The following is a 20,727-nucleotide window of genomic DNA, read 5'->3' on the forward strand; positions in this document are numbered from 1 at the left end:
GGGCAGCCAGCAGAGAAAACTGTTTTGAAGCATCCTGCTGGGGGAAGATGGGCTGTCAGGGTGGTTTCACTTAAGATAAGTGATGAAACTGCATTACAATGATAGGAAATGATCCAGCAATAAAGAAATCCATGACTCTGTAGACAAAACAAAGCAGTTTGTGATAATGTAGAAAAGGAGGGCTCACTTGAGAGATTGCTAGGTTGGGTGGTGTCAGTAGACACCAGGTCATCTGCTTCCAGAGACTGGATTTATTTTCCTTTTAAAAACAACAATGATAACAACAAAACAAATAAAATTTTCTAGAGAGGGGACATCAGGCAACAAAGGACATGAAACCCTGAGCACCATGAATACGTGCATTAACCTTCTGGTGACCTTAACCCGCTACCTTGAGGGAAGAACTAGACCAAACAGAACATCAACAGATGAGAACTATAATATCTGATATTAGAAATACTTGAAATTAAGAGATCAGACATTGTAGAAGACTAGTAAACTTGAAGACTCAGCAATAGGAACTTCTCAAAATAAATGACAATTTTTATAATGGACAGAGGGGGCAATATAAGAAAGAAATTGTGGGATAATTTAAAGTAGCTTAATTTAACAAGAGACAATGTTACAAAATGCTCAAAGCCACTGATAAAGAGAAATGGTAACTACACACGTAGACATGTAAGCTTTTTATCTTAGTATTGTAAGATGGAACAGTGAAAAAAGCACCAAAGCAAGGTGGTTCCTCTGTTTCATGTAAAGTGGTACACACTGGCCTGAAGTTAGACTCTGTTAACTGACAGAGTATAAACACCAACCAAAGAAACCACTCAAACAACAAACTGAAGTAAAAGAAGCCTAATCCAGTCAGGCGAGATAATTCCTCCACTGCAATCCCATGGATTTAGGAGGCTGAGGCAGGAGGATTTCAAACTCAAATCCAGCCTCAGCAACTTAGCAAGACCCCAAAATAAAAAGGGGCTGGGGATGTGGCTCAATGGTTAACTACCTCAGAATTCAATTCCTGGTTCAAACAACAACAAAAGCAGCAGCCTATCTAATGGAAAGGGGAAATGAAGAAAAAAGAATAAATGAGACAAAAAGAGAACGTGCCTGGAGCCCAGGAGGGTATGGGTTCTAATGTCATTCTCCAATACAAGGAACTAGGGATCCTTGGAGAAATTGCTGATTGTAGGAAGAAAAAAAAAAAGGCAAAACAAAAAGTCCTACACTGACAGGAATAGGTCATATGGAACCAACTAAGAGTTTCCCAAAGGCCAAAGCCAGAACAACTTGAGCAATAAAATACTACTGGATAATTACCCAAGTACAGAGTAAGCATTCCTGAGCCCATACTGATACAAGTAAATAGATGTATATAAGTTAATAAAGAAGAGACAAATCACTCATGTACAAGAATTTCAAACAATTTAATTGGACTCTGCTTTTATAGAAGACCATAAATTCCTTAAGTTTTCTCTATGCAGAGAAACTTCCACCCTAACAATAGAATATAGAAACAAAGAGAAACCAAAGGGTAGCTTTACAGTTCAGAAATCTGACAAATGCTACTTCAGTCAGGTGATCAAGGTCTGAACAGACATGAGTCCCTTTGATAGTGTGTACCCTTGATATAATGAAAATGGTGCTTTACCTCTGTGGTCCTCCTCCCTAGTCCAAATACAAACATTATGATGAGAAAAGCATTAGAAAAATTCCAACAGAAGAGTATCCTACAAGACACTTGACAGTACTCAAACCCTTCAAGACTGCCAAAAACATGGGAAAGTTTGAGAACTGTTAAGGCCAAGAGAAGCCTAAGGAAGTGTTCTAACTAAATATAAATGGTATCCTAGATAGGATTCTGATACAGAAAAAAAGATATCAGGGTAACAGGTATCGCTCCTGGTTTAGTATTGGTGACAAATATATCATATTAATGTAAAATGTTGATGGGAAAAACTAGATTTGAGGTAGTCTGTCCTGGGGGGCACACACTAATTAAGATGAACAGAATGCTTAATGTCTTAATTTAAAATGGTGCCTTTCCCCCTTTCTCCTGCCAAAAACACAAGATCCCCTCCCTCATACTCACTAATGATCTGGATGACTTCAGGAAGTAAAAATTCATAAAAATTATGGGAACTCATTCTGACCGAGCCCCTAAGTGGTCTTCAATTCAGTCTTGTCCACCCCGTGGCTCTAGCAACTCATCGGTTATAATTCATGTTTTCCTACTTTGGCTCAAGTTCCTGCAGAGGTTTCTGCTCAGTAAGTTGTTGATTCTATTCACCTCTCTGTCTTTTTCAACTTTGTAGGCAGTTGGTTTACCCTGTGAGCACACATTTCTTCTAATAAGAGCTGTGTTTTTTTTCCCTTAGCTTCTTCACTTGTTAGGACAGAACAGTGACTTTCAAGCTCCTCCTATAGAACACAAAGTTCAAACATGCTTGCATATGCCTGTGTTTTTGGTGCTGTCTATTTGTTCATTTTATTATTGGGTTATTTTCCTGAATTTTATCAGTTTATGTTTTGGATAAAAACCCTTATCAGATCTGTGATTTACAAATAGAGTCTCCTAATCTATAATTATATATATGTGAGTCACCATGCTCATTTTTCTCTGATAGTGTCTTCTGAAAAGCAGAAACTTAATCATTTTTTTCCTTCATGGGTCTTTCTTTTAGTGTTGTACCTAAGAAACCTTTGCTTAACCCACAGTCACAAAGGTTTTCCTTTATTTTTTAGGTTTTATGTTTGTTAGGTCTGTGATCCATTTCATGTTAATTTTTGTATACAATGTGAGATATGATTGAAAATTATCTTTATTTTTGCATATGGATACACAAATTATTCTAGCACCATTTGTTGAAAAGATTACACTTTTTCCACTGTGTCTGCACCTCTGTTGAGGAACTAACGGCATAAAAACAAGATATACAGACGGAACAGAACAAAGAACCCAAATGATTTTTAAGGATGTCAAGACCATTCAAAGAGGAAAGGACAATTTTTTCAATAAATGGTGCCAGGAAAAATAGGTATCCACATGCAAAAAAGTGAGGAGGAACTCTAACATAACGTAATTTTTTGTGTAATGTAAGTTTTTATGTAATGAAAGATACTATCAACAGAATAGAGGCAACCCACAGAATGGAAAAAAAAATATTTGCAAATTATTTATCTGATAAGGGATTAATGTCTAGCATATATTGAGACCTCCTAAAATTCTACAACAACAAAAAAGCAACAGGCAAGGATTTATGAAAATGGAAACCTCATACACCATTGGTAGGAATTTAAAATAATGCAGCTTCTATGGAAAAAGAATATGGTGGTTCTTCAAAATATTAAACATAGAATTATGATATGATCAACAAATTCCACTTCTGGTTATCAACAATAATTGAGGATATGAGGATATCGGCTATGGCCCCCTTCTCCCTCCCAGAAGAAGTCTATGTTACCTCTTTCTAAGTAAACCCTGCTTTATAAAAAACAAAACAAAACAAAACAATAATTGAAACCAGGATCTCCAAGAGGTATTTATACACCTATAAATGTAGCAGCATTTTTCACAACAGCTAAAAGATGGAAGCAACTCCAGGTGGAAAAACAGATAAGCAAAATGTGGTATATACATATAATTACAATTATTGAATAAGGAAAAGAATTCTAACCCATGCTATAATATGGATGACCCTCCAAGGACATTATGCTAACAATGAAACATTCCAGTCACGAAAAGATAAATGCTATATGAATCCACTTATATGGAGGGCCCTCGATTAGATAGCAAGTGGAATGATGACTGTTGGTTGGGCTAAAGAGTTTAACGGGCAGAGAATTTCAGTTTTCTATGATAAAAAGAGTTAGAGTTGAATGCTGGTGATGGCTGCAAAATGGAATTCATGTATTTAATATTACTTAATGGGAAACTTAAAACTGGTTAAGAGGCTGAGAGAAGCTCAGTGGTAGAGCACATGCTGGATTAGATAGTTAGCATTACAAAACCAAAAGTCTTAAGATGGTGAATTTCATGTAGTATATATTTATTTTATCACTATAAAAAATTATGGAAGGGCTGGGGTTGTGGCTCAGCGGTAGAGCGCTTGCCTCGCATGTGTGAGGCACTGAGTTCAAGCCTCAGCACCACATAAAAACAAAAAGATAGTGTGTCCATCTACAACTAAAACAATATTTTTTTTTAATTAAGGGAATAAAATCTAATGGAGAGTGAAACACTATGCTAAAACTAATCAAAGACAAGCAGCAGTAACTAAATTTAGAAACAGACTTCAAGTCAGGAAAGCTTCTTTATAATGTATAAAGATAAAGGGGTCAATTCTCCAAGAGTCATAACAATGCTTAACATGTATGTGCCCAACAGAGCCTCAAAATACATGAGGCAAAAGCTAACACAGAGCCAGGTGCAGTGGCACATGTCTGTAATTTCATTGACTCAGGAGGTGGATACAGGAGGATTACAAGTTTGAGGCCAGCCTCAGCAACTCAGCAAGACCCTATCTCAAAATAAAAATAAAAAGGGCCAGAGATGTGACTTAAGAGTTAAGCACCACTGGTCCCCCCCACCCCCCCAAAAAAACTAAACTGGTACAGACACCTTGGAAGATAGTTTGATGGTTTCCTACAAAACAAACCAGACAATACAGCAATCACATTCCTTGGTTATTTACCAAAAAAGAAAGCTGAATTCTTACCATATATACAAAAACCTGCACACTGTTACAGCAGCATTATTTTTAAGTGCCAAAACATGGAAGCAATCAAGATGTCCTTCAGCAGGTGAATGGATAAACTCATTTGCCAGACAATGGAATGATTAAGCACTAAATAGAAATGGGCCATATAAAGACATGGAGGAACCTAAAATGTATAATATTACATGAAAGATAATTTGAAAAGATTACAAAATGGTATGATTCCAACTCTATGACATTATGGAAAAGGAAAAATTATGAAAACAGTAAAGAAAATCAGTGGTTGCCATGGGTTAGGGAGAAAGAGGGATTTTTTAAATTTGGGGGCATTGAAATTAGTCTGTATGCTACCAAATGTGGATATAAATCATGAATTTATTAGAATGTATAACACCAAGAGCTACTTTAAACTACAGACTTTGGATGATAATGATGTGCTGATACAGGTCCCACAAATGTGCCACTTTGGTGAGCAATGTTGATAATGGGGAAGGCTATGAAAGTATAGGGGCAAAGGTGTATGCGAATTCTCTGTACCTTCTGTTCAATTTTGCTGTGAACCTAAAATTAAACTTTTTCAAAAAGGTCTGTTAAAAAAAATGCTTGATATCAATGACTGATGATATCAATCAGTCATTAGGGAAATATGAATTAAAACCACAATAAGACCTATCATGTTACTTTTCAAATTGGCTAAAATCAAAACCTAACAAGTACTGGTGAAGTTGTGGACTAACTGGAGATCTGATTCACTCCTGGGAGTGGAACGGGGATGGAGGGGAATATAAAATGGTATCGCTACTATGGAAAACAGCTTCACCATTTCTTAAAAAGATAAACTTGATCCCAGAGGTCCATCCATTCCATTCCATTCCAAAATATTTACCAAGGAAAATATACGTCCCTACCAAGTCTTGCTTATAAATTTTAAAGTAGCTTTATTTGTAAAGGCATAAATTGGAAACAAGTCAAATATTTGTCAAGAGGTAGGTAGAAGAACTGAGGTACATCCATATTTTGGAATACTACTTGGCAATAAAAGGAACAACCTATTCATGTATGTTGCAACATGTACGGATCTCAAAACTAATAAGCTAAGTATGTCAGACCAAAAAAAAGCATACTGTTAAATTCCATTTATATAAAATTCTAGAAAATACAAATTAACCTACAGTGGCAGAAAGCAGATCAGTGGTTGCATGAGAAAAGGAAAGGGCACAGGAAGATTTTCCTGGTGATGGATATGTTCATGATCTACACTGCAGTGATAGTTTTATAACTTTCCAAACCAGACAGAGAAAATAATGAGGAAAGAGTCATCAAATCAATTCTATACTATACTGAATATTTCCTTAACTCACCTTAATCTAAGGAACATAAAACTTATAGAAAAGCTGAGGGATACCTAAATTATATGGTGTTTATTGTACCTGATTATACGTTATGCTGTACATTAAAAAAATGAAAAGAAAAAATAGGAAGAGGAGGAGGGATGAAGAGGAGTTAGTGTGAAACCACTGCCTAGCAACAGGGTTTTACTAGATGACACAACAGCACTGTGGAGCAATGTTGAGGCTCACTGGAAATATGTGACCATAAACTTAAAAACGAGACCATTCTACACTGCTGCATATCTTTTTCAGCCACATTTATCTATCTGCTCATGTATAGACACACAGTGGGTACAGAATTAAAGGTAAATGAATTCAAGGCATTTGTTAAGCAATTATGAAGGGAGTTCAAGTTATACAGAAGGAAGTAATTGAAAGATGGTTTTGGTAACAAACAGAATGACGAGGGACATGAGGATGCAGGAGGAAGTCATGGACAATTACATAGGTCAACGGAGTCATTCAACAAAGGCACTACAGGGACTGGTGATACTACAATGAAGACAGGCAAATACTTTATAGCAAACACACGGGTGTTTATTAAGTATCCTTCATATACAACACAGACTCAGTGGAAAAGAGTGCAACAAGAATAGAAAGGGAGGTCTGTTTTCTGAGTGAGTCTTTGGTAAAATAACCAGAATGACTTAAAAACAACATTCAGTAAGCATTCTCTGTGCTATTCCTACTAGTCAATCTACAGGAATCATTTCTCCCACTTCATTTGCCGTTTCCAAATGTTAATAGTGATAGTGTTGGAGCTGGGCTGTGGCTCAGTGGTAGAGCACTCGCCTAGCATGTGTGAGGTACAGGGTTTAATCCTCAGCAAAACGTAAAGATAAAATAAAGGTATTGTATCCATCTACAATGAAAAAAATATTCTCAAATAATGATAATAACGAGAGTGTAACTTAACTGTAGGTCTGTGGGTTTTGTTTTGTCTTTTAATGATTGATTTCTAGATTAAGCCAGAAATAAATTTGGAGGTAAACAGCTTCCCATCACCTCAAACTATTTCTATGTTGACCCAACCCAGACCCCAGAAGAAAACTAATACCCTCTCCTTGGTTCTTCTTTTGAAAACAGCTTTAAATACCTTTTGCAAAGAACCAACTTCTTTTGAAATTAAATTTTACATGAATATTTTTAACATTTATCATTTCATTTGTGGTAATGTTATCTACCTTTCATCTTGTATAATTTGATCCAGTCCAAGGTTTGGATCATTTCGATATAAACCTCATGTTTAAATTACTTTTAATCCTTTTAATTTTCTACCATCAGGATTCCTTTCCCTTTGATTATCATACATTTTTATCTTCTTTTGAAATCTGTTTTAAATGACTAGCATTCCCTCCTTTTGCCATTAAAAAGTTCACTCAACCTCACAGTAACTCCAATTTATCCCAGTGTTTTGCTATTTCCAGATCATTGAACAGTTAGTATTGGGTTAAACAAAGAGGAACTAATCAAATTAAATTTGTTACACACTGGTACTACCCCAATCAGATTTAGAAAACTATATGCTTGGTGTGGTAGTGCACACCTGTAATCCCAGTGGCCTGAGAAGCTGAGGCAGGAGGACTATAAGTTTGAGGCCAGCCTCAGCAACTTAGTGAGTCCTTAAGCAAGACCCTAAATAAAAAAGGGCTGGGGTATAGCTCAGTGGTTAAGTGCCCCTGGGTTCAATCCCTGGTACCAAACCGAACAAAAACGGGTAATTCACGTTAAATTCACGCATCCAATCCTATAATTGCAATTTTATCCCAATTATATTTAAAGGAAAACAACATAGTTTTATTTTTGTTTTCCTTTATAAATACTTGATTCATGTGATCTGATTTAAGGCAGCAAGCTAAACTGAAGTTTATAAAAAAGAGAGAACAGTGTTATAGAACAGTATTTTCCTGCTTAAGAGACACTGCTGATTTTGCCATATTTTGAGTCTTAAGTCATTGTGCATGACTATGTCTCATACCATGGAGGTCTGACATCTTTGGCCCTGTCTGTATTCCCTGGTCACTGTGATGACCAAATGCTTCCTCACATTTTCAAATGCCCACAGCAAGTGGGCATCTTAAAATGACATTTCTAGTGTCATTTGGCAGACTGTGTATCTAAGTCCAGAAATCTCCATTCCCTACTTACTCTCTTCTTTCCATTTTTATGGCCATTAATCTAATGCTGATGTCCTCATAACCCTAAACAGGAAAAACACAACTTCCTATTTCATTGATTCTTAGGTTTTCTTTCCTCAAAGCCACTGTTTCACATTCCTGTAAAATTTATATTTCCCAAATATCTTGCTTTCTTTATGTCACTCATTCATCAATAATGGGGATAAAATTCAAATCCTCCTGGTTTCTAAGACTCTTGAATGAGACTTCAACTGTCCTCATCTACCACTATATTCCCTCTTTATGCCCTTCTCTCTATCCAACTTGTTTCACTCTCAATTCTAGCATTAAAGGTTCATCTCTACACTTTACTGATGCTTCACCTATGAACAATCTTCTATTTCTAAATAAATGCCACTCGCCTCAGATGCTACTCGGGTCTTACATGCTCCATGATGCTTCCCCCACAGGGTCTTTCATCTCTGCATCCATGTTGAGACTGAATTGAAAGGAGAATTAAAAGGAGGCAACAAAAGATACATTTTTAGGGAAATATTTAATAAGCTAAGTGATAAATAATTAAAAAGCCCACACTCTATATGAAAACAAATTCATAAAATAGTTTCACCTGTTTCGCTATTTTCAGGCAGAGATTCATATTCTGAGTGATCCAGAGCCAAAGTGTTCATGTCTGTCTGGTCTGACTCCTGTAAGTCCGGTAATGCTGCATTCTCTTGACTTTTGTCACCATCACCACTGGCATCCAATCCTATAATTGCAATTTTATCCCAAAAGGCAGTGTTAGAAGAATAATGTTCCTTTTAAAAAAAACTTATACTTGCAGATATTCAAAATCTTTAATTGGATTATAAAAGATCTCCAGACTCCAAGTACTATTACAAACCAGGAAACAAAGGAAAAAAATCAACAGCTTCTCAAAGAGATTAAATAGTAACAGAGGCAAAGATTTGACAACAGGGGTGTTCCTGGTCAAGGCCATGCTCACAACTCACCCTGCTGGCCACAGTCTCGATGGCTGGGCACCTCCTCCCACGCAGCGCTCACACCAACAGCAGCACTACTTGCCTCCAAATGTAACATATGAGTCCCCCATACTTTCGCATTCGGGTTTAGCTCTGAAACCTTAGTTGTTGGTACCTAGAAAAAAAAATTTATATATACATTTGTATCCAAATTTCAACTAAGTGCTACTGAAGGGTTAAAACTACATCTACATTAAGAGAATTTAGGGTTAAAAGGCTGAGCAGACCTCAGGGATAAAATCAGATTCCAAAAGTCACAAAGTAGAAGTGCTCAGAACATTTAATTAGCCCCCAGGTTCTTAAGTTCCTCCTAGGCACAGGCTTCTAGATGCTGCAAATGACAGGTACAGTCCCTGCCTTCATGAAGAGTTCAGTGTCTCACAAATAGTGTAATTATAAATAACTGGTGATTTCCTATAATATCTAACACAAATCACAATTTACAAATTTGAATACAATGTAAATGTATTAAATGGGGTAAAATTTTAATTATAAAGCTTCAAACACTCACATAAGCCAAAGATGTACAAAACGGAAGTTCCTCCTAAGAACAGGACTGTCAGCTACTGGAGGACGAGAGAAAGCTAAAATATCCACTGAGCAGGACAACAAAATCTCTCACATTTTCAGCAGAGCTACAATACTATTTCCACTCCTAAAAGCACTTCCATCTCACCTTCAGAGCTTTCTCAGAACACAGTTTCCCAATCCTATTGCAGTGGGAACTCCAGGTGATCCCCATGCTGCTTGCCCAAAGTTCTTACATGAGCCCTCACTCCACTGGGGCTTACAACTCTCCACAAACAGGTGTGCAACGTGGGGCTAGTTATTTACCCTCTAACTTAACTTCACCTGAGAAATGAGCTTTGCAGTTCCCGTCTTCTAGGATTACTGAATCAGGGCATTTAAAGAACCCAACATGGTGCCTGGCACACACCAGGCACACTCATTAGCAATTATTACAATAAAGGATGTTCAGTAGCTTAGACTAGCTATCGCAGTCCTCTGCTCAAACACTGGAGTCATCCCTTCAAAGGCTGCCTGGCTCATTCGTGGTAACAGGTGAAGTTCTTACTACAGCTCCACTCCCTTGAGCTAATTTTTCATCACATAGACCTCCTTGCTTTTTCTAAATACACTGGCACTTTGTCTCCTCCTGTCCTGTCTAGAATACCATTCGCAGATACACCCTAAAATACTTAAGAGCCATCCCCCCACACTGGATAGTCCCCACTTTCATGGTTTTTCTACTAGTCTAGTTTACTTCTGCTTAAAAACTTTGAATGACTCTCCAAGGTCTAAAGAAAAACCAAACATCCCAGAGGCACTTGCTCCCCAAATTTTAACTTCAATTTTGCCATTACAATCCCTTGACAAACCTAGATAAATTGTCTGCCTTTTCAAACACACCACCAGCCTTCACACCATGGTGCAGGGAGGTAGAGCTACCTAAGAAGGGATGGGGTCCTGGTCTCATGTGTTCTTCAGGCTAGTACTCCAGCTGAGAGCAGCCTTGCTGTGCTATGCCAGGGTGCTGTGCTATGCCAGGGTGCAGTGCTGAAGGTACTAGTTTCTGTGCTCCACGGCATGCAAAAAGGTAGGAAAGCACTATATTAAGCTATCAAGGAGACACACAGATTAGAAAATTTAAAGACATAATAAATTCACATTGGCTCAGGTGTTGAGGCTGGCAGAGAAAACCATACAACATTTTCTGAAACTGAGAGTACCAGGCTTATGGATAAAATGCCAGATATTCACGCTATGGAAGCAACTTATTGACTGCTTTTCTGGGCACTGGGTAATAATTAAAACATCATGCCCACAAAACCAGAGGCTTAAATGAGTACCTATCTGGAATTCTTTTACTTTTTTAAGTAGGAAAAGGATAGGGCTCTCCTTCTCCTTCAAGAATATTATAATCAAGAAACACTGATTTTACAATTTCCCTTTTTACCTCTAACCTTCCAGTTCATCTTTGGCTTCTAATTCTGCCTAGGATTAGTCTCTCTCTCTCTCTCTCTCTCTCTCTCTCTCATCCTCTCACCCATCAAACAAGTAAATGCTCACTAGTTTGCCCATGACAAGCACAGTGCTAAGACATGGAGCTCCAACAAAGAACACACGACCTGCCTCCTGCCTCCCAGAGTTAAGAGAGGGGTACAGAAAACACTCCCTACTTCACCACACCCAAGCTTTCACAAGTATTTGCATCTTCTTGACCTGTTTTGTTTTTAAATTATTTCTCTATTCTATTTTCTACTTTAGTACTTGTGTAAATGGCCTCTTCTAATTAGGCCCAGTGTTCTTTCCAACACCCAATTAGACACAATCAAGTTTTCCTACCTCAGTTTCATTCCTCCCACTTAAGACTCCTTTTATCTCGTGTACACATTACGCATTCTTTAAATTCTTAACACCAAATGACATTAACCTTTTCCAGTTTCAGCACCTTTGCAAACAAAGGTCCTATGTAACCAATGTTTTTTAGTTCATTATTGCAGATGATTCATTGTGGTGGCTGTGAAGTGGCCATGAGCAGCACTTAGAGCTATTACAGCACACATGGTCTCCCTGGTGTCTAGGCTTGGAGTGTACTGTCTACACACTCTTGGTGGCAGCCACCATGGTTTGCTCACCTTGTATCATTAATACCCAGTAGAGTCCAGAACTTAGCAGGGAGGGGCTTGAGAAATATGCTGAATGAATCAATACCTAACAAAGTGACAACACAGAAAATGATAATTTCCACTATTTGACAACATGTACAAAGTTTTATGCTTCAAATGAACAGGACCCTACCCTTAAGAAGTTATTACCTCTTAAGTGGTAAATTAGCCTAAATCAAGAATCAGAGGGGCTGGGATTGTGGCTCAGCAGTAGAGAGCTCGCCTAGCACGAGCAAGGCCCTGGGTTCGATCCTCAGCACCACATAAAAATAAATAAATAAAATAAAGATATTTTTAAAAAATCAGAAGCTTAGCACAATTTTAGGCAGTTAACCAGTATTCAATAAATACTGTGATTAGAAAACCAAGGCAGAGCAAGATTAAGTAACTTGCCAACAAAAATAATGGCAATTAGAAAGTTGAGTTCTAGTGTAACCCATTAATGTGTACAATTAATGAGCTAACTTTTTTCTTTAAACATTGTGTTCCAATATCAGCAAAAACAAAACATTAGTCAAGAATTCATTAACTCCTAATAATGCACATACGGAATTTTTTTTATTAATGATATTTTTTTTTAAAACCCAAAGATGCATTTCTTTAAAATATGATTATTTGCTTTGTAGTCATATATAATTCTAAATAATTATCAAGAACTCTAGTTTCATCTGCTTGGCTATACAAGTCTTATTTTTACACTGAAAATTTACGAGCAAGCAATGGTTATTAGAATCAGAAGCAGGCTGACCTTAACAGCCACTCTCTGAAGTGATTTTACATCAACAGCTAATGCTACTTCTCTGAAGAGAAGGGTATCACCAATTTCTGATACTCTAAACAAACAAAAACTCCTCTGCCCCTCAAAATGAAATATCCGTTTTTAAAAATATTATTAATTCATAATTTATAATAGAATAGAGAAATAATTAAAAACAAAACAAAGAGCTATTACAGCACACTTGGTCTCCCAGAAGTCTAGAAAGACACTCAAATTAGCTGCCCACAGAATCATTTGCAAAGATTCTTCCAAACCAGTGGGATCAGTCCCATCTCAGAGACCTGAGAAAGAGCTACACAGTCATTCTGACTAAAAGAAAACAATCAAGATTTTAAAGCCAATTAAAAGTAGCAAAATTTACCTGCTTTAGATACATACAACACAAAAGTAGCAGAAATTCATAAGTTTGTATTTTATGGAAAGGAACAGAATGGTCCATCTGAGGAGTTACTGAGTAGGAACTAGAGTGACTAATACCAGAGGTGTCATTTAGATGGCAAACATAAAATAGGTGAGATAACAGGGGAAATAAAACCCCAAGTCTGTACTGTTCTTGGAAGTTGCACTAAATGAAGTTTAGTAATTCAGAACAATTCACTGACTTCAAAGTCACTGAAGTGTCCACCTTTGGTTGTTTATTTGTAAAATGGAGAAACAGCTGCTATGTTAAGATTTAGTATTAAAAAGATATCTGTAACAGCACTTTGGAAATAACCTGAAAAAGTAAGACAACACCATTAAATGTGGTAATGCCTCAACTTAGAAAACTGGGCATATCTCATGATTTAAATAAAGTTAATTTAAAATAGAAAGCATGTACCTGTTAAAGTCATGCAAATACAGACAGCAACAGGAATCCTTTGCACACTGCATGCAACTACTAAACACTGAGCAATTAGTAGTCAACTGCCAATTGTATGTACTTACATGAAAGCGTCTATGTTTTTTATTTATTATTATTATTATTTTGTACCAGGGATTCAAACCAGGGGTGTTTAAGCACTTAGCCCATCCTCAGCCCTTTTTATTTTTTATTTTGAGACAGGGTCTCATTAAGTTACTTAGAGCTCTGGTAAGTTGCTGAGGTTGACTTTGAACTTGTGATCCTCTTAGCCTTGAGAGCCACTGAGATTATAGGCATGTACCACCACACCAAATCATGTATATTATTTTAAAGGCTTAATTTTTCACTTTTTCCCTCTACAACTATTTAAGGAGAAAAATGGGACTCTGGTAACACTTCTAAATATGGCTATAGAAGGATAAAAAAAAGGGTTAATGAGCAATTCCTTAAAATTATATGATGGGATTTCTACTTGTTTATTTCCATACTACAGATATTAGTATTTGAATTGTACCTACTGCCTTAATATTATCAATGGGTTTTCTTGCCTAATGCCACTAAAATAACAAACTACTGGTTGAATAAATGAGATTTTGTATTCCAAGTGGTCAGTCCTTTGTGTCTATGGATACATGTGGATCAAAAATATTTGGGAAAACATCAGCGTCTGTAATAACATGTACAAGTTTTTGTCATCACTTTTGTATACAATACAGCACAAATATTTCCATAGCATTCACTTTGTATTAGGAATTGTTAAGTAATCCGGAGACAACTTCAAGTATGTGGGAGGATATGTGTAGATTATATGCAAATACTATACCATTTTACATAAGAGATTGATCATCCATGGACTTTGGTATTGCCAGGCTTATGGAACTAATCCCCCGTGGATACTGAGGAACAAGTATATGTCCTTTCAATTGCAACATTTTGATATGTCTGTTTTATGTACAAGACTATTTTTCTATTATTGAATAATGTTTGCATTTATTACAGAATTTCTAGAAAGATACTCAAATTAGCTGCCCACAGAATCATTTGCAAAGCTACTTCCAAACCAAAGGGATCAGCCCCTTCTCAGGAACCTGAGAAAGAGCTACATACAGTGACTCTGACTGAAGGAAAACAGTCAAGATTTTAAAGCCAGTTAAAAGTAGCAAAATTTACCTGCTTTAGATATATACTTCCCACACAAAAGTAGCAGAAAGCACATTATTTTTAAATAAGTTTATATTCTGCAAGTGTGACTAGCATTGTCAGGGGTTAAAACACACCAATGTGAACATATACTCTCATAAGGGGCCTTATTGCACTGAGGCAAGGAAGAAAGAGCAGCAGCAACATCCACAAAGAAGAGTGTACACAAAGCTGATGTGGGGTAAATAATGGAACATGCTTTAATGCAAATTAGTTCACACACAAACTGTGGCTTAAATACAGCAATAGAGACTTCATATTCTTCTATTTGGACATGGTTAAATTGATGCTACTGTTATTCACAGCATTGTATAAGAATTCAAACAACCACTCACTGTTTAGAATAAAGCTTCATTAATTTTAAGCTAAAAGCCATTAAAAAGACTATCATATCACAGCAAAATAACACTGATAAAATATACTTACTAACTGTCCACCTCTATTTGGCCATCCCCAAACAACACTGTCCATTGACACTGGTAGTTGATAAGGGGTCTGTTCCAATGAAAATGAAGCATCTTCTAAGTCCTGTGGCTTACTGTGTAGATCCTCACTAAATACCTGTTCGTCTTCTGATGCATCTTTTGCAATTGTATTAGTCAAGAGATAGCCCACTTGATATCCACCATATCCATTTGCCAGTCTTTCAGAAAATATCTGACCTGCTAGCCCTCCCACTGGGTAATAGGAAAATTCATTTAAATAATGGGAGTATAAGTCTTCTGGAAAACTCTGCCAATTCACTTTTGGGGGATTTTCAGATATATTTAAGGTATCTTCTGTGAGTGATAAAACATTATCACTACTTGGTACTACTATTTCTTTGCTGCCAACGGGGACAGCATGTATTACTTGGGGTACATCAAAAGGAATAGCTGTGTATCTGTCTACTTGGGTGGGATCAGCATTAACCGAACAGGAACGTCCATCAGAAGTGTTGCTTAATTCCATATTTTTTAAAGTTACCTTGGAATTTCCCATAAAATGCATCTCACCATTTAAAGGAGATTCTTTAAGCATGGACCTGGCATTTCTTTGTTTGAAATCATTTGCATATCCAATTGTCCCACATGGACCTAAGCAGTCAACAATGTTAGGGTCAATACTGGTTTTCTGCAAACAAAGTCTTTCGCTCTTTTTTTCACATGTTAGTTTTGGCTTACTCAACTTAGATGAATTATTTCCAAAAGAATCAGAAACTTCTTCAGTTGGTTCAGAAAAAATCTGCTTCTGTTTTCGGCTTTCACCACTATTTATAATAGAGTTCTTCTCTACTACATTTGTCTTCTGTGTGACTGAATTTGAACTTTGGCTTAAAGTTGATATAACATTAAGAACTTTATCTTTGTATTCATTCACTCTATAGGTTTCATTAATTTTTTCTACTTGACTAATTTCTAGGTCAGAATTTTCGGTTATACTAGAATACACACAAGCTAGTGCATCCTCAGTGACTATTGCCTTGTACTTTAGTACCCCTATTTCCCAGTCAAGGGTTGTTTTAGAATCTGACTTGACATTTTCTATGTCCTCTTCACTTGTTTCTCTACAAATATTTTCTTGTGACTCTTTTTTGGCATTTTCTAAACTGTGAGGATCACGTAGTTGGTCATTTAACATACTGACCAAATTCTTCACACATACTTTATCTTCTGTTTTATGATGCAGGCCTCTTTCCCTTTCTTCTTTACCAATGCAGGTGAAAACAGATGCAGAGGACATAAAGATACCCTGAAGAGATCTAGAGTTATCATGAGACTCACTGTTTGGAGGAACTCCTTGTGAAATTCTAACTTTGAAGTTGTCTATCATCTGGATTGTCCCCTCTACGTCTGATTCACACCCTATGTCAGTTAAGTCACATGTTTGTGTCCGAGCTTTATCTGCCTTGCTATTTGCACACAGATCTGCCTGACACCAAGATTTCAATGCAAAGACGCTCTCCTTGCCATGACTTTCAGTCTCCAAAATATGAATTCTATTCTCATCTTGATAAGAGGAACTATTTTCTGATTGCAATGACAGTGCTCCTCTGTTTACCAGTCGGGGACTTCCATTTCCTAAGATGCTCTCCCCTGGGTGTTTCTCCTTCATCAACAATGGCCCAGGAAGAGGTACAGGATCCAGCCTGTCATCAAGTCTACTCAGAGCCACGTCTCCAAAATTAGCATGAACTAGGAGACATTTATTTCCAAAGCCCTCCAAGGTGATAAACCTTTTGGGACTTAAATTAATTCCATCTAGATCAAAAGAAAGAAAGCTATCTGGTCTGCTGGCATTGGAGTGGAAATAATCATTGTCTTTTAGTGGTTCTGTGGACTGATTTTCTCCTTCATTTTTAAAGTTTAAACTCTGATCAACAATAACTGTGACAGCTTTAGATTCATCATTCTCTTCAACATACGAAGTGTCATTAAGTAAATTAATAGATGCATCATGTATCTGACTTCCTATTCCTGAAGTATGGCTCTTTCTTTCTTCAGGGATGGCACACATACATTTTAGTGAGTCACTGTCTATGTTAATATTTAATTCATGGAGTTGGCCAATATTATGTAAGGTACTACTTTCTGTATAATCTTTAGGAGGCTGGGTGTAAGATTTTGCCCTTAAAGACTCAGCCTGAAGGCTATCAACGTTTGCTTCACAAGGTGGATCACTGTCGACTAAAAGTTCCACACTAGGTTTAGTTACTTTACTAAATATTTCCTTCGCTTCATTTAGACCCAGCATATCCTGTGGTGACAATTCTTGCTGCTGCAGCTGTAACTTTCCTGCCCCTTGTATGGCATGAGAGACTGAACATTCCTTCCTGTTATCTAGAGGCCAATCCACTCTATGAATCCCCTCAGAAGTAACAGCTGAATGACATTCTTCTCCTGTAGCTGCTCCATACATGGGAGTGCACAGTTCCTTTTCCATGTGCAGGCAGTCAGGGTCTATAACACAAATGCTATAAAACTCCTTTCCTGAATTCTCACACTGTTTGTCATCAACACAAATAGGGTTTTCACCTTGCCTCACCCTACTGGACACATTGAAAGAGTTATTATTCTCTTTAAAACCACTGATTTGAACATTTAACAATCTTTCTTTCTCTATAAACGAGTTTTCACAAGTGCCTATGTAATAGCACAGATGGTCAGTTGGAGAAATTTCCTCCTGGAGACCTTGGTCAGAACATACTGGCACACATAAGACAGGCTGGCCATCTTCAGAACAGCCCTGTCTGTCAGTACCCAAGCACAGGAGGTCAGGGACACTCTCAGAATTCTGCTCAGTAACAACAATATCTGAATTCTTATCTCTCTCATCTAAATTTTCATATCTAGTTAAAAACTTATATATAGAAGAGGAAATAGAATTCAGTGACTGATTTGGTCTCTGATTTCCTTTGTACCCAGATCTTGTAAAAGTTCTAGTCCACACGTTAATGCCGGCAGCTGCTCTGCTGGCTCCATTTTCAACATTGTGAAGCTCCTCACCCTCAAGGGTATCAAATAATGAAGATAAAGTTTTACTTATCTTGTTCTCCGGTTCCTTCTCCACCACAGATTTCTGTAGCAGGCCAATTTTCTCATTGTCATTGTCACTACTTAATTCTTTGCTGAAGCAACAACCCATGTTCAAAAGTTCAAAAACTCACATTACAACGCCTGTCCTTTTCTGAGCCTCTACAAATGCATCTCACACAAACTTGGTTTCTGAGAAGCCAACACCCACACACCAAAAATAACTCCTTGCACAGCAGTCACATGTTCCTGCCACTCAAATCCAAATCCTAATGACAAGAGAACCCTGCCTGACAACTATCATACTCCATGTGCTGAAACACAAATAGTCCACGGAAGCCAAAGGTTCAGAACAGCAGAGAGAAAACACACACACACACACACACACACAGAGCTACATTAGTTTTTCTTATTTTCATGAACTAAATTATGAAACAATTAAAATTGTTATCTCAGCCAAAGGAAGAATTGTTCAGACTTCTGGTTTTTCTAGAGTGTTTTAATATTTTCTGAATAACTTTTCATGGAATAATTGTCAACCAAAGAAGTTAGTCTGTAAATTCCCAAAAAGAAAACAATTTCTAGAACTTTGTTTCTCTGAATTCATAGCTATTTACAGTTGTATCTAATTTTCCAGATTCAAGAAATAATGTTTGTGGGTATAAAGAAATTACAACTAATTCTATCAGATATGGGAATAAACATAAGAGAGATAATAAGGAACTACTATGGCAAAATGACAAATTACCTAGGATCTGCTTAAGAATACCCCAGAAAAGCTGGGTGTGGTTGGTACACACCTGTAATCCCAGCTATATGATAGGCTGAGGCAGGAGCATCACAAGCTCCAGTAAACAGAAACATAAAATTCTAAATGATTATGTGTATAAGGCAGAGGAAAAAACAAACAAGCAGCTCAGCAGAAGGAGTCATGCTTTTTCATGAAGGGAACATTAGGGTTCACTATATTATTCACTCCATTCTGTAGATGCCTGAAAATTATAACTAAGAAAAAAAAAAAAAAAAGGCAAGAGAAAAAAGAAGAAATTAATCTAGTACCCATAGCAGGAAGTATCTCAAAAGCACTCTGCACTACTGACAAGTTTAACCTGAAAGATAAATAATGTGCTAAAAAGAGGTAGTTATTGTCCATATATAAGAAATAGGCACTGGGGGGCTGTGGATGTGGCTCAAGCGGTAGCATGCTCGCCTGGCACGCGCCCCTCGCTGGGTTCAATCCTAAGCACCACATAAAAATAAAGATGTTGTGTCTGCCAAAAACTTAAAAATAAATATTATAAAAAAAAAATTCTCTCTTAAAAAAAAAAAAAGAAATAGGCACTGGATACTTTCATGGAAATTCGAGCTTTCTGATAGCTAGCCTACTCTCATTCAAGATACAGGCTGTACTAATTAATCTGAATTACTAGTTTATAAATATTCATTCAGAAACTATATGATCAACAGTGAGGTTTTGGGTTGAGACTAGAGATCATTTGTAAGGCACTTGCCTAGCACATGTGAAGTCCTGAATTCAACCCCTAGCACTACCACAGAGAAAAGAAGTGAAATGGTTTTTAATTTAATTTAATGAATAAATGGAAAGACTCAAGTTTTCTGATCTTATTACCTTTAAAAGAGTTTTAAAAGATTATTCTGGTACAGATCACATTTTACAGAACATAAGTTTTGTATGCAGAAGAGTTTGATTTCCGATTTAAGCTTTTAAGTTTCACATTATGATTAGAAAAGATGTAGAATGACTTATGTGTTTTTCTTCCCAGCACATAATTTAACACTTCTACCTCATATTACTTGTACTTTAAACACATCACACACTTACATTCTTCTCTCAAACTTGCCATTCATTTATGGTAAAATGCAAAAGGATCATCAAAATGGAAAATTACTCCAAGGCCAAAGTAGTTACTCCAAGGAAAATCAGGCAACCTGGCTGCAAACTGTGTTGTTTGAGCAGCAGCGTTTCGAATCTGGAATCCTTGAACAGACTTCAGCAGCAGCACAAAACCTTTGATAATGGTCTTTGCTACAGATGGTGTCTGTAGCCTTAACAGGTAAGATTAAAGGCATTTAACCAAATGACTTTGTTGCCAAATGCCCACTGTCAGATACTGTTTCTTCCTCATGAAGGAGATCCTTCATGGAGACCCGCTGCCAGATTGGCTGCCTCCTCATCTCAAACAGCCTCAAAGCCCTTTTGATCCATCTCCTGCTCTCCCTATCCATCCTCTCACCACCGAAGCAAATATCGTATGTAGAACATTCTTGTGTACATTACATCACCACGTCCTGAATCTGTTTTGCCTATAGTGCCCTTTGGAACTGCTCTTGCTAAGGTTACAACTGAAGACCCACTTTGTTCCAATCTGTCTAATCAATAGATCTTTATTTCATGTCACTTCATTTGGCCACTATCTCATTCCATTTCAACCAA

The 20,727-nt window shown here is 37.1% G+C and overlaps 1 protein-coding gene across 3 annotated transcripts in view; it reads right to left on the reverse strand.

Annotated features, from left to right (window-relative positions):
- Larp4b (La ribonucleoprotein 4B) overlaps positions 1-20,727 on the reverse strand; it is a 92,552-nt gene that overhangs the window by 41,105 nt on the left and 30,720 nt on the right. For all 3 annotated transcript variants that reach the window (XM_027948015.2, XM_071619873.1, XM_071619872.1), the window contains exons 4-5: positions 9,240-9,384; positions 8,855-8,995 (exon numbers count right to left, since the gene is read on the reverse strand). In XM_027948015.2, coding sequence (XP_027803816.1) covers positions 8,855-8,995; positions 9,240-9,384 — 286 coding nt within the window. The remainder of the gene's footprint in view (positions 1-8,854; positions 8,996-9,239; positions 9,385-20,727) is intronic.

The sequence above is a fragment of the Marmota flaviventris genome, chromosome 12 (assembly GCF_047511675.1).
Source record: "Marmota flaviventris isolate mMarFla1 chromosome 12, mMarFla1.hap1, whole genome shotgun sequence".
Classification (NCBI taxonomy): Eukaryota; Metazoa; Chordata; class Mammalia; order Rodentia; family Sciuridae; genus Marmota; species Marmota flaviventris.